This window comes from Anthonomus grandis, chromosome 12 (genome assembly GCF_022605725.1).
Source record: "Anthonomus grandis grandis chromosome 12, icAntGran1.3, whole genome shotgun sequence".
Classification (NCBI taxonomy): Eukaryota; Metazoa; Arthropoda; class Insecta; order Coleoptera; family Curculionidae; genus Anthonomus; species Anthonomus grandis.
The window spans coordinates 24,080,195-24,096,191 of record NC_065557.1 but is presented as its reverse complement, the minus strand read 5'-3'; the positions used below and the strand labels follow the sequence as shown (position 1 = coordinate 24,096,191).

Below are 15,997 nucleotides of genomic sequence, written 5' to 3'. Positions count from 1 at the left end.
TTAATCGAAGGTGTATGAAGAGCTACAATAGTGCGGATGTGAAGATTTTGGCAAATATTTTTGTTGATAGTATCACAAATATATTAAATTCTATGTGCCCCAATTAAAACGATTGTTCTGCAAAAAGATTGCATTACGTTTGATATCCGTGAGAAAATGAATGTAAGAGATAATTTATATGTTAGGGCTGTTGTAGAAAAAGATAATAGGTCTGGAAGGGAATACAAAAGAGTATGAAACTTAATTGTTAATCAAAAAAATGAAAAAGATAAATATTTTAGAGAAGTTATTGAAAAAAAAACCGCGTGAAATGTATAAAAACCTAAAAAAGTTACTTCCTGGAAAAAATATTTTATTACCAAACGAAATTAAATTTGATGTCCAAATGAATAACAAATTGCAACAAAGTTGAATACATTTTTTATAAATAGTATTATAGATATTATCAATAGTATTCCAAACTATTCTCTCTCTTATGACACCTCAAATCAATCCCCCTAATATTCAATATCCGGAGTTCTCAAATTTTAGAAAGAAGAAGAAATAAAGAAATATCCCTAGCTGAATTGAAGATAACTCTGAAAAATATGAAGAATGTCGGAGGCGGAGAAAATGGAATTTCAAAAAAGGTTTTGTGTGACGTATGTAGTGTGGCTGGAAATCAACTTTTAAATATAGTAAATACATCACTCTCAAGCGGAGTTTTTCCAGAGGCTTGGAAATTGTGTACAAAATACTATTTCCCACAATGATTTTAGATCGATAAATACCGTGGAGGTTTATGAAAAACTGTTAGAACTTGCTGTGAACTACAAAAATTATGTGATTCTAACGATTTTTTCGTGATAAATCTATCAGGTTTTCGTGAGCATCACGTGAATCTGCTGTAATTAATATATGAGAAACCTTCTTAAAGAACTGGATAAGAGCAACTTTGTTCTGGCTGTGTATCTCGATTTTAAGAGAGCATTCGAGACTGTAAATAGTTACTAATATCAGAGTTACTAATAAACGAATATGGAGTACCTCAGGGAACTGATTCCCTGTTATTTCTGTTATATATTAATGATATCGTTAATGTTATAAGTCATTGTAAAATAGAGCTTTTTGAAAGAGCAAATTAATTCAGAGATCAGGAGCGATCTTACTAACATATCCAAGCTTTCCAATAAATTTTGAAATCTGCAGTGATTAGCACAATTCCAAGATTTGAACAATCTGGAAGTTGCAAAGACCGACAACGAACAGGAATGCCAAAAACTGTAAGCAATGACCAAAAAAGTCTAGAAATACTACAAAATTTTGTTCAAGACTCAAAGTTATCATTACTCCAAGTTGAAATGTCCTTAAACGTAATAAATTTCATCCTTATAAAAACACCTTAGTACAGGATTTATTTGAACATGATGTTGACCGTCACATAGAATTATGATGAAAAACTGAAGAAAATTGATTTAAAAAAAAAATTTTTTTTGATGAATCTACATTTATGCTGAATGGCAGAGTGAACTTACACAACTGCAGATATTGGTCAGATGAAACTGCACACTGAACGAGTGAAACACATATCCACTATCTTGAACAGGTAAATGTTTGGGCAAGTACATTTGGTAATAGGATAATAGGTCCATTTTTTATTGAGAGTAATTTAAATGCCACCTGATATCTGAATTTGCTGAAAAATCAGATAGTACCAGAAATAAGAAGACATACTAATGCTAATTTTCATCAAATATGATTTCAATAAGATGGCACCCCTCATTTTGGAGTTAATGTCAAAAGATTTTTAGATACAACTTTTTCAAATTGTTGGATTGGCAAAGAGGTGGAATTGACTGGCCAGCTAGAAGCCCTGATCTTACACCTTAGGCTACTTTCTCTGGGGACATTTAAAAAATAAAGTTTATGCGATAAAGCCGGGAAATATTAACGTAGCATAAAACAGAATTAGAGCAGAATGTGAATTGATAACTCCCGATATGTTAGAAAACGTAGCACATGCTTTTTACTACAATTTAGCACATTACCAAACTGTTCAAGGATATCACTTTCAATAGGTTTATTGTTACTTTTTTTGTATAATTTTTTTTATGGTAAAGTTTTCACAAGTTTTATTTATAATAAATTTAACATAATTTTTCAAATCCTTGTATGTATAAACTTCGTGTAACATATAGCATATGTCACACGAAGTTGTGTTAAAATTTTGCGTAGAATCGGAAAACGCTTAAAAAATATACCATTTCATTTAAAAAAAAGGTAAATTTGCCGTCTACTACTGTTGTAATGACACCTGTATATGCAAAAGTTATCTTCCTAATGTAGATCTGAAAGAAATCTATGATTTTGTTTTGGAATACTTTTTTAATAAAATGGTGCATTCAAGAATTATTACTCCGTCCTGTGCGGGACTTTCTTAATACACAGTATATGTAGCTAATATTATTACTTATTATATGAAGTGTTTATAAAAAAAAAATACCCAAATAAGCACAAAAAAAACAAAGCCTTGAGAATCTTAAAAGCACTCCTAAATGAGTCAGCATAATAATGCATCTATCTATGCAATTTCTGTTCATTAAATCTTACTTTATGTGAGTGCTGGTGCAATAGAAAATGGAAAATTTCAGTCTTACATATTATTGACAATTTACTTAAAATAAAAAATTTACGATATTCGTCTTGAATTGAAATACTAGAATTGCACTATCCTCACTTTTTTTTAAATTTTTTCGTTATTCTCAAATGCTGCATAGTCCAATGTATGTGAACATCAGATTCCTACCTCCTTTTTTAAAACTTGATGAATTGAAAGTAATAATAACGTCATTTAGAACTGATTTTGTAGAAGAGAATGATTTTGGAAATGAGAAAAGCATTTTGTCTTAGCAATATTTTATAAATTAATATCTATTTAAGGTTCTACTTAAAGATGTCATAGGTCCTCTCTGTGAATCACAAAAAACAGTTAAACAACAGCAGTCAAAACTAGAAAAATGTTTCAATGTTATCCACTTATGCTTAAGCTACCAATACAATGCTGCTTGGCACCAAGTTCTCCATGTTATAAGAGTTATGTTTGAGGTTGCTGGTGCTAATTGTAGTGAAATGTTTGGGGAAACATTGAAAAGTTTAGCAGAGCTCAGAGATTCATATAAATTTAGGTAAGAATGTTTTTTTCTGTTTTTTATGCAGTTTTAGTATTTTTTCTGTTTTAGCTTTAACAATGAACTTGAATATGCTGTGGGGGCTGCAATACGTTCAATGGGTCCAGAAAAGGTCCTTAACCTTATACCACTCAAAAACGATAGTGGAGACCTTAACATTGACAGGTCATGGCTTTTACCTGTACTTAAAGAGAACATTAAGTATTCTACTTTAAGTTTCTTTAGAGATGGTATATTTCCACTGGCAAGGTAAGAATTTTAAATAACAAAAAAAACTATATATTTATCAATACGAGGGATGTCTTTTAAGTTTTGCATATAGAAACATAGAGGGCGTTACTAATCAAATGTCATTAGTCAAACTTAACCTCAAACTTTACTTTTCTTAAATTCAAAACGTCAGTGCGATACATATAGTTTTACAGCTACAGTGAATTTTTAAAGGTAGCAAATTGCGCATACCATGGAATTAAACAGAGAACATTTTTGGGCCATCATTTTTTACAATTTTTGAAGGCAATTATCTCAACAAGAATGCTGTGCTGAGTTGATTTCTGTTTTCGGTAATGAAGCACCACATCAGTCGACAGTTTCTCGTTGGTATGCAGAATTCAAGCGTGGACGGGTTAGTCTTAGCGACGATCCAAGGTCAGGTGCACCAAAAACGGCTGTCACCCAAGAAAACATCGATGCTGTGCGTATGCTTATCACGGAAGATCGACATGTGACATATCGTGAGATTGAGGCTTCATTGGCGATTTCAAAGACCTCAATTCAAAAAATTTTGCATGAAGAATTACGGGTAAGAAAATTAGTTTCCCGCTGGATACCGCATCTGTTAACTGAAGAACAGAAAGAAGCTAGGGTGATGTGGTGTCAAACAACTCTAGACCGCTTTGAGGCAGGAAACTCTAAAAATGTGTACAGCATTGTCAGTGGTGATGAATCATGGATTTACTCATATGAACCTGAAAATAAACGTCAGTGGTCTGTATGGGTATTTCAAGATGAAGAAAAGCCAACAAAAGTCATTTGTTCTCGAAGTGTATCCAAAAAGATGGTTGCAACATTTGTCTCAAAAGCAGGTCATGTTGCAACAATTCCTCTGGAGAATCAACGAACTGTTACTGCCGATTGGTACATTACCATTTGTTTGCCGAAAGTCATCGCTGAGCTTCGAAAAGCGAACCCGCAACGACGAATCATCCTCCACCAAGACAATGCAAGTTCGCACACAGCCCGGAAAACTATTGAATTTTTAACTTATCAAAACGTCGAATTATTGGATCATCCTCCGTACAGTCCCAACGATTTCTATACTTTTCCAAAAATCAAGAATGAACTGCGTGGTCAGAGGTTTCAGACGCCAGAGGAAGCAGTTAACGCCTTTAAAAATGCAATTTTGACAGTACCCACAAACGAGTGGAATAACAGCTTTGACAACTGGTTTGAGCGCATGCAAAAGTGCATTAAATTTCGTGGAGAATACTTTGAAAAACAATAAAGTCGTTAAAAGTTATTTTTTGTTTTATTCCAGCTGCATATGCAAAACTTAAAAGACAACCCTCGTAGTACCATTTAGTCCCTTACATAAGAAAAATCACCAGCTAAGGTAGTTTGATAGCATCTACCTAAAAACCCTGGATTAACCACCAACATCTTTTTAATCATTCTAGGTCACTTATGTGAAATAAAAATCATTGTCACACTCACATAGAGAATGAATATTGGTTTGTTTTTATGTTAGGTATTGCCAGCAAAGAGCAGCGCAACTAGCTCAAGCAAATAATGGTATCGGAGCCCATAGCAGTGAACTATTGTATCTTCAACTGTGGAACTTGCTACCCTGTTTCTGTAACCATCCAACTGATATTAAAACTGAATTCAAGAGTATGGCAAAATTACTAGGTAAAAATATATATTTAAATATTATAACTAATACAGCGTTACTAGTACTTACAGAGTACTTAATACCTTTAAGATATTTTAAATAACAGCTTGCATATCTTCTTTGCCGTTTGATATTCAAATCTGTTTTCTCTTTTTTGTTTTGTCTTATGTCAATGTAATTTAAAAACATTTTCTAGAGTGCAGCTTAATGCTAGTAATAGGACAGGCCCATTCTCTGGTACATCGCTCTTTAAAACTTGTTTTCCTGTCCTCAGTAAAAAGAAAACATAAAATAAAATATAGAACCACCCTTAATAACTTCTTAAAAAGAAATAAAAACACGTCAATCTAGATATACAGGGAGACATTTAATTTTATATTTGACAAAGTTTTGTCATCTCCTAACCACCAGCTAATCTCTCTGCTATGTCAAATGGGAACCCCCATTGTGTGCCACATCATTGTGAGCAGCATTAAAATGTCTATTTAACAGTGCCAAAAAAAATTTTAATCAGTTGACGTACCAGCAAATAGTGAGCTAAATAGTCTGGTATTAATGCATATTATATTGACGTCATACTTTGGTATGTCAAATGGCTATCCTATAGAGTGATATATCATTTTAAAGAGCATACAATCCATACATACTATCCGACGGTATATAAAAATATAACTTTATAGACTTCTAACAACAGTAAATGGTAAAACAGGTGTAAAAAGTTGTTTAAAAAATAAACAATTTAATGAGGTCAATGAGAGAATAGTAAAATCTGTTTCGAAATTCCTCACATACATTGGCAAATGTTTGTCCACTCTACATGCGCGAGTAATTTGATCCTTTAAATCATTAATATTTTTTGGCGTGGTTTTATCAAATTTGCTTTTTAAATACCCCCAAAGGAAAAAATCTAGTGGTGTTAAAGTCTGGCAATCGTGCGGGCCATTCACCTACACCATGTCAATACGCATCCCTGGAAACTGCTTATTAAGCCACTCGAACTGTCAAAAAGTAGTGCGGAAGAGCTCCATTTTGTTGGAAATACAAATTGTTTTGGTTTAGTATCCTAACACCATTTTCATCCCCTTGATTTTTCAAAGATTGGACGATTGAAGTATATATTGTATTTTCGAGGAGGTCTAAATAAATTTGTCAAGTGAAATTTTCTTCCAAAAAAAATGCTTCAATGGTTTCATTACCCTAAGTTCCAGACATACTATTGAAATCGATTTATAACTTTATTCAGTTTCATAACTGTCTCATTATTTTAGAGTTAGTATAGCATGCATCAGTTCTTTCTTGTTATATTTATTTTCTGTCTGAAGCCGATATCGTCGTCGTCATTTATTAAATGAAAACAGAACTTGGTTCTTATCGCTGACGCAGTTATTTTATAATATATACAAAGACCTCTTGGTTTGGTCTGTAATGAAAAAGAAATTCATTCGTAATTCTATTTTCGTCAAGCCTACAAGCACAAATAAAAGAATAGTTCCTATTAATGTGTTTTTATATATATTCGTATAGGTTATGGCCCCAGAATGTTTAAACGAATTAGTGTGATACGTTATAGTTATAAACTTTTATTGTAAACAAACTTGTCTGTTGTTAGTGTGAAGAAGTAGTGAAAATGGAAAACAATAAAAAGGTGCTACGTAATATTACTTCGTTCAGTGGAACCAATTATGAAATATGGAAGTTCCGCATAAAGGCCGTCATTGCCGAAGAGAGTGCATCACAAGTTTTAGCAGAAAATCCACCTGTTGACATACCGGCGAAATGGCAACAAATGCAGTTAATTGCTAAGGGTTGCATTATTGAAAACTTGAGTGAAGTAATGGTGGGCATGATTACTGATGACGCTGCTAGTGAAATATTAAATAAGCTGGACACAATATACGAAAGAAAAAGCTTAGCCATCCAGCTTGCTGTGCAAAAGAAATAGCTGAGTTTTAAGTACAAGCAAAATACATATTTAATCGATCATTTTATTAAGTTTGATGAAATGATTATCGAATTAACATCAGCTGGGGCTACTTTAAGTGAAATAAGTAGAGTTTCCCACTTTCTGCTAACACTGTCACCTTCATATGATGGCATAGTGATCGCCATAGAGACTTTGTCAGAAGATGCTATAAACTTAGCTTTTGTTAAAACACGTTTATTGGATCAAGAAATAAAATTGTTACAAGAAAGCAGAGATATAAGCAGCAAAATTTTACATATGGAGGCACTAGATCAAAAGGTAGTAAGGTCAGTTAAAAATAAAAATTTCAACCATATAAAAGCAAGAACAAATTTAATAATAAACACAACAAATATAATAACAACAAAGGCTATCCAAAGAAACGATACACTTTTACTAAGTGTAACTACTGTGGTAGGACAAATCACCTAAAACCAAATTTTTTCTACTACAAACAACAAGGTACAGGCAACCAGAACTTTACACACTATTCAAACCAATTAAAATGAGTAGGTAAAATAGTAGTTTTGCATTTATGATTTCTAGTCATACAGTGGTAAATCAAAGTACTTTCCAAAGTAATTCGATCCAGTTTCTTTTGGATTCTGGAGTCACCGAACATATAATAAATCAACACCACTATCTCACTCACTCCGTGGTATTGTCTAAGCCAGTAAACATTGCAGTTGCGAAATACAGTAACTTAACTTACTAATGTCAGTAAAGTTACAGAGTTTTTATAACAGAGTTTTTGATGAAAACTCTTTTACCACATCAATGCCTACAATTGACCTTGACGCAGGGTTTCAAATACAAAGCTCTGACGATATTAAAATATTTAAAACTGATATAAACCCGGTACCGATTTCTGCTTTATTAGATTCGGAATTAAAAGCAGGTAATAATAATAAAACTGTCACCAAAACCCAGGATAAAAATCAGTTATGTAAACAAAATACCGAACTAAATGAGATCTGATATTACCGTTTCGGAACTCAGACGGAGCGAAAGAATAATAAATCTTCATAAAATTTCATGTAACGCAAATGAAATAAGTACTTTTATGAGTGCACAACTGACCCACTTAAAAATTCCTTCTTGATTTCAAGACATTAATAAACGAGCTGAGAAAAATGAATGGGAAATGATCATTAAAGAAGATATTGACTGCTTGCTTATTAATAATACATGTACTCTAGTACCTAAACCGATAAATAAAAATATTGTTGATGTAAACACCACAGTTATGTAGTGTTAGTCTGATGATGATGAGCGAACTCATAACTCTTGACAAAAGATTGGCATTTTCATTTGTGGAGAAAAGTCTTCCCGCCCTTCCCAACCCGCTATATTATGCCCACTCCACTTCAAGAATGGACTTCTACTTACAAAAAAAAATATTGTTGATTGTACATGGGTATCTACTATTAAAAACAATATACAGGGTATCCCGGTTCATGTGGGAAATCTCTCGGATTCAGGTAGAACATCGAAAAATAATACCGAACGTTCCTATAAAAAAAATTCCTCCAGGCCTTCTTTACGAAGATACAGCCTCCTAAAGGACGCTGCTGGAAATTGGTATTTCATAAATTACTTTTAAACTACCCGGTAGAATTTAATAAAATTTTTAGATGATGAACACTATTAGGGACCTCTTAAAATGACATCCTTAAAATACATTTACCTTGTTTACTTTACCAGGGGCGGACTAGGTTGTACACTTTAATGTGTATAATTTTACCACCCTGTATGTTAAAGTCTAAAAAAAATAAATTTGGATACCTTGAACCCTAGGCTAAAAAAAAGGTTCTCTTGTTCATTACCGATAAAATGAACCGTTTTGGAGAAAAAAAATAATAAACGAGCCAATGTTTTTTTTTTTTTTTTTTTTTAAATGAGATAAGTACGCTAGTTATTTAAAGAACAGAGAAATTTCGATGTAAGTCATTTAATTTAAAATAATACATGTTCCTAAAAATACAGTGGTGTCCTAAAAAATACTTTTACAAAATAATTTAAAAAAAACTATGATAAGTGTATGTTTTTAAATTAGAAAAAACAACTTACAAAAAAATGCCAAAAACCAAATATGTAAACAAACAATAATGTAAACAATTAATTATTAAAAACTTCAAAAGTAGGTTCGACGTGGGCTCCGTGAAGTCATTCGCGGGCACGACGAATCGAGGACTGCTGCACTCGCCACAATAACCCAAGATTGTTTTTTATATTATCACAATGAAATGTAATTCTTTGAAGCCGTTCTTCCCGAGTATCGACTGGGGTGGAATACACCAAGGTTTTGAGGTGACCCCATAGATAAAAATCTAATGGCGTTAGATCGGGAGACCGAGGAGGCCAAGCAACAGGTCCTCCTCTACCTATCCAACGCTTTTTAAAAGTATTATTTAAGTGGTGTCTTACAGCAAGGCTAAAATGGGGTGGGGCTCCATCATGCATAAAATACATATCTCGGCGGGTTGCAAGGGGCAAATCTTCTAATAAATCTGGAAGATTGTTATCAAATCAAAAGATGGTTATGTATGTAAATTAAATAAATCTTTATATGGGTTAAAATAATCAGCAAGATGCTGGTACGAGCATTTTGAGAAAATATGAAAAGAACATAATTTTCAAAATTGAAGTCTCGAGTTTTAAAACATATCTAAAAAACAAATTTAGAATGGTTACATGAATAAATTAAAATTTGTCTTGGGTATTAGAATGCAAGATATGAAACGCCCCATGCCGAAATTTAATAGGTTGTTTAATGTATGCCGCTCTTTGCTCTGGCCCAGATTTGTGTACGGCTGTTAATCTGTTAAGAATATAAAAATAATAAAGAGTTATGGCAATGCTTAAAAAGGGTTTTACGGTATATTAAGGGCACTTATGACTTTAAATTAGTTTATACTAGAAATACATATATCGAAATTGTAATTGGCTATGTAGATGCTGATTGGGGTAGTAATGAAATAGATTTTGAGATATTTCAGACTTGTGTAATTTATTGGAATACAAGGAAACAAAATTCTGTTGCTACATTCTCTATGGAAGCAGAATATATGGCAATTTTTGAAGGGGTCGGAGAAGTTTTATGGATTAAGTCTATTAACAACCATGAAAATTAATATACCTAAACCAATAATTATTTATGAAGATAATAATGGTTGTATTCAATATGTACATTAATTGCTAATAATCCTGTTGATTATAAACGGTCTAAACATATAGATATTAAATATCATTATACTAGAGAGCAAGTGCAAAATAAAACAATATTAATAAACTATATTTATATATTTTTATCAAGCAACTTCCAGCTCCGAAGTTCCATGAAGTCTTTTTTTAAATCGGACTACAAAAAGAGCTATCAGATAAATAAGATAGTATAGTTTTTAAGTAGTAACTAAATTGTTTGTTTGGTTTTTCTTTTTGAGGTTTTTCCAAATCCTTAGCTACGAATGTTGAATCATGTTACCTATTATTCTCCCCAGAATAAGTGACTATTCTTTTAGCATATTTTTTTATTTTCATTTTTGAGAGGATGTATTGAAATCTGTTTATAACTTTATTTACAAAACTGTCTAATTATTTTAGACTTTGTATATCATGCATCAGTTCTTTCTTGTAATGTTTATTTTCTGTCTGAAGTCGATATTCTCGCCGTATTTATTAAATGAAAACAGAATTTGGTTTTAGTTGCTGACGCATTTATTTTATAATATATACAAAGACCTCTTGGTTTGGTTTGGAAATTCATTTATAATTTTATTTTTATCAAGCCTTAAAGCACAAATAAAAGAATAGTCCCTATTAATGTATTTTTGTTCTATCCATATTCCTAATACATACACTAATTTTGCAGGATACTGAGTTTAATCCACTCGAAAAATTTGTGGATTTTTATTATCCCAGTATCTACAGTTATGCCGGTTGACCAGTCCGTTTAGAGAAAACTTGACATTGAAGCAGATGTTCTTTACTAAATGGGGATCCTCGTCAAATCGCTGGCACATCAGTTCACAAAATTCAATTCCATTAAAATCGTCTTTTCCTAGTTGTTGATAGATTTGAATTTTATAAGGAAAAAACTTTTTATTTTTATTTTGTGAACAGGATCTGTTGAAATATTAGTTAACTCTGAGACTTTGGGGATATATAATATTGGATCCTTTGCGAATTGTCCCAGTATCTCAATTTGGTATGCTTTATTAACATCCCTTTCCTCAGTACCTACACTTTTTATTGCGAACAAAAAAAAATTATTATTAATCTTCAAAATAAAAGTTTTAACCGAACCATACAGCACCAAGATTAAAAATGCAATCTACCTTAATCTCTTGGAGCACTTTGATGGAATTACTATGTTTTTTCTGGCGGGCCCGCACTTATTTTCGGCATATATTAGACTTTGTATTAGAGTTTATGTAATGTAAATTAGTTTAAATTGTATACACTTTTCCCATATTTTTGTTAATTTTATAAATTATTATTATGAGAGCACTTTGATCAAGTCTGCAATGATAAAAATGGTGAAAAGGGTGCTAAATTTGTCTTCTAGTGCGCAAACCCTTGATAGTCCCTTTCGACGTCGGCGGCAAACTTGACTTTGTATGGTTAATGTAAATTTAAAATTATGCAGTTGAAAGACAATTTTTTGTCTTTTAACTGCATAATTTTAAATCTTATATATGTATATAAAAGTTACGTATATAATATTTATGGTCGACGTTCTTGTCTGGATGTCACTCATTAAATGTCCTGGCGGTGTTACAAGCGCACCGATTTTCAGGGCCATAAAAAATACCTTTTATTCTTTCGACCAGGGTATGCATCATTTTAAATTATTCGCTGTTACTTCATTTTTTAACTGTGTTTTAAAAATGCTAGTTGCTGCAGTTCGATCTTTGTACCTATAAGCTACTGCAAAAAATACTACTAAAATAAATACGCCATATAATATACTGCAAGAAACTGGAAGAGTTTCAACATACTATTAGTTATTTTCTCGCAAATAATAGATGCAAAAAATATTTGGACTGTGTTTATTACCATACATTTTTACTAGTAAAGCGCTTCGACTTGCATTAATTTTTTTTGGCGATGTAGGATGGAAAATTATTTGCCATTTAAAATAATGTGTAACCATTTGACCAAAGTTTAAGTTGATAAAATGTCTATTATTACCACATATTTTTGCTTACTATTCGCTTATACGTCAACCGATTTAATTTTGTTAACACATTTAAATAAACATTTTAATGCTGCTGCAATTATGTGTCACACGATGGGGGTTCCCAATTGACGTATCAAAGCGGCTGGAGGTGAGGTGATCAACAAACGGCAAAAATAATATTAATATTTTGAAATGCATTTGACGTACAAGTGAAAACAATTTTTCTTTAAGCCGTGGTAATTGAATGTATAATTGAATGAATTTCATAATTTATTTCTTTAGAAAACAGCCCAATAGTTCACAATAAAGAATAATAATTAATTTTAAGTACTGTGACAGTGTACTGTGACTAAAGACAAAAACAGTATACATATTTATAACAAATTTTTAAGTGTTCGAATGAATCTCGAGTAAGGCCAACTTCATTTGGTTTACAACCTTATTGGATACTGAGCAGACTCCATACAGTGTTGACGGACTCCAGAGGCTTGAATCAACAGTACGAGTTTGTGGTAGGTAGAGAAAATTGCTCTATCCAGCAGAAATTTTCAGAGACATTAAAATCCTGCTCAACAAAGAAGGACTCACAGTGACACCACCTATCAATTAATACAAAAACGAACTTGAGTGTAATTGTCTGCGCTTGATTAGACTTTCAAAGTGAAATCTTTGTAGTAGTTCTTCACTGCCTGACCCACATATGATAAAGTCCTCTTTAAATGCCAGATACCTTAAAAATTTCCTCTGCATATTCTCCCATTCATTTATATATTTCTGATATATAGGTGACCAAATAACAGTTAAACTCAACTACTAACTACTTGTTTCTTACTTGTTTTGATCTACAGTTTCGAAAGCCCACTATCTGCCTTGCACCTCGAGACTACGGTCTCGATGTGCTCGCCGAAAGAAAGTTGATCACCAAATAATCTCACTCCCAAATCTCATACACTGTGCTCTCTGGTATAGTTCAGTTCAGAGGTCTATTAGAATCTCTGATGTGCTGCGAATAGTCCGTGTGCCGGTGTTGCTTGTATTGTCACATGACATGCATGTTTAAATCGCAAAATTTTATGTGAAAAGAGTCATAAAGTAATATTCTAAGCAATATTTAATCATTCCATTAAATAAATAAATGTTTTAAGCATTTTTTTTAGAATTTATATATTTCCTTTTTTTGGGTATTGAGATTTATTTTTACTTGGTGGTGATTATTAATGGGGATTTTGGCTGCCATATTCAATGTCCTTTATTATTGTTTTCTTTTTAATTAATACATATTATGATATATTATTATAATAATATACTCATGAAAACCCCCATCTCTATATTTAGTACCAACTTCTTTTAATAAAAAGTAGTCAGAAAAGTGGAAGTATATTTTTTTAAATAATCTTTTACATTAAAAATCATCCAGCTGTCTATATCTTATGCGTGTAAAAGACACAAGTTTTACTTATAAAAAAACACACACTTTATATCGTGAATGTAATATTTATTAATTTGTTTGCCTTATATTTAGTTATTGTGCATATTAGGAGAGATGAGATGAAAATAACAAAAATAAATGCTTATACTAAAAACTAAAAATCTTATATAAAACATTACATTTTAAGCATGCTGGATCCTAAAACTACAGTGAGGATACTATAAACTATACTTATAAATACTTTTATAAATTAAACCACTCATTTGAATCTGGCCCAAAGATTTAGAAAATTAGAAAATTTAGAAAATACAATTTTCTAAATTCTGTTTTTTTGCCTTTGTTCTTTAGCAGTTTCTTCCATTAAGGAAGGAAACAGTTTCTCTGTTGCCGCTATGGATTCCAACTTCATATCGCACATCAACATATGGATACTAAAACATTACATTATATTATATACTTTATTGTGTCGCTGAAGGACAAACAGGGGCAGTAAGCTGAAAAAACACAACTTTAAACTTGTTTAATTAATAAAAATAGGGTTTTCTTACTAAGGCAAAAAAGAGACTTTTCTTCAGAGAATGGAGGAAGAATCAGTCTTTATTGTGTCGCTGAAGGACAACAGGGGCAGTAAGCTGTAAAAAATAAAATTTTAGACTTGTTTTCTTAATAAAACCAGTGTTTTTCTTACCATAGCAAAAAAGGGTTTTTGCCAGAGAATGGTGGAAGAAGCAGTCTCTATTGTATTACTGAAGGACAAACAGGGGCAGTAAGCTGTAAAAAACAAAATTTTAAACTTGTTTAATTAATAAAAATATGGTTTTCTTACTATGGCAAAAACGACTTTTTCCCAGAGAATGGAAATCATACATCAATCATAAATGTATCATACCATGTTTCGGTTAAATAATATATGGATCTTTCCTCCTCCCAAAATTTTTTAATTTTCTTCAAATATTCTATACGCCAGATGACAATTCCATTACAGCAGCTGTTTTGTTAACCATCTTAAGTTAAAATCCTTGTGATATAACATAAATCACTTGTGAACTGAGGATCATTCCTTAGATTGTTATTGACATTTAGATACATTTGTTTGGCGTCTGTACTTAAACAATTACGTTTTAAAACTGCTTGATTTTCCCCTGTAGCTTCTACTTCCCTTGCTTCTTTTTGCTTCCTCAACACTAGAAAATGAACTATCAGAACTATGTAAGTCTAAATCACTGTCCAGATCGCTCTGACTGTTTTCATCACGAATGTTATTGTCTTTCTTGTGCATCCACGGTCTCCATAACCCCACACAAACACTTTCCTCTTCATTTGCCAAATTTTCCTGCCTATTTTCCCAGGGTCGAAACATTTTAAGGTCTTTAGGTATAATACCAAAACAAATCCACAAACACAAATAAAAAAACACACTTCCTCACAGTAAAAACTGCAAAAAATTTAAACGAATACAGGTCAAATTCTAAATTCTCCACATTCATAAACGTTTAAAAAGCAAAACCGGCAAAACTCATCAAATAATAATAACCTCACATGACGCCCCCACCCAACTATTAAAGTCGATAGACCCATCCACCAACTATTTTAACGGCGATAGACCCATCCTTAAAGATCTCTTTCTCTCGAAGAGAAAAAACACGACGAAAGTAATACAAAAACATATCAAAAATTTATTTGGGTACGGCCCCGTAATCTTCAAACTCAGTGGGATAGAGAGAGATACAAAATCACTTGCACAGCCTGAAGTAGGAATCGCCAGAACGCAGGTGTTTTATCTTTGTTTAATAGACTGGCTAAAAAGAGGTGACAAGTCTGTAAGTGCTGGAAGTGTTTAAAATATTTTGTAAGATGCTTGGATTTTAGTCCGCGTGTGATATTATTTTCTTTTTATAAAAATGGAAATTTTCGAAAGAAAAATAAAAAATACTATAAAACATGGGGTTTAACATATATTTAAAATGATTTCATAGATAAACAATACAAAATTTTGCCATTTAAACATGTATATCATGCGACAATCAATACGACATTGGCGCACGGACTAGTTACTGCGGCATCTGCGACACATCAAAGATTCTAATAGATCTCTGAACTGAACTATAATACGTCTGATCATGTAACAAGCTGTGCGAGTTTATACCCATTGTACTGAATAAACTGTCTACGAGCAAGCAATTAAGATCTTAAAAGAATTAATAAATTTGCCAAATGATATGCCAAAAGCCTCGAGTTTTTTAAGTAGTATATTTTATCGTATCTTAGTAGTATATCTTATAGTAGTAATCTTATCGTAGACTTTAGAGAGAGATCAGTAAATACCACATTCACCTGATTCCTTTTATCCAAAACATCAGCAAGA

The 15,997-nt window shown here is 32.2% G+C and overlaps 1 protein-coding gene across 1 annotated transcript in view; it reads left to right on the top strand.

Annotated features, from left to right (window-relative positions):
* Positions 1 to 15,997, top strand: part of LOC126742656 (RRP12-like protein) — a 31,374-nt gene that overhangs the window by 3,748 nt on the left and 11,629 nt on the right. Inside the window, exons 3-5 of the mRNA XM_050449392.1 lie at positions 2,920 to 3,164; positions 3,219 to 3,416; positions 4,915 to 5,075. Coding sequence (XP_050305349.1) covers positions 2,920 to 3,164; positions 3,219 to 3,416; positions 4,915 to 5,075 — 604 coding nt within the window. The remainder of the gene's footprint in view (positions 1 to 2,919; positions 3,165 to 3,218; positions 3,417 to 4,914; positions 5,076 to 15,997) is intronic.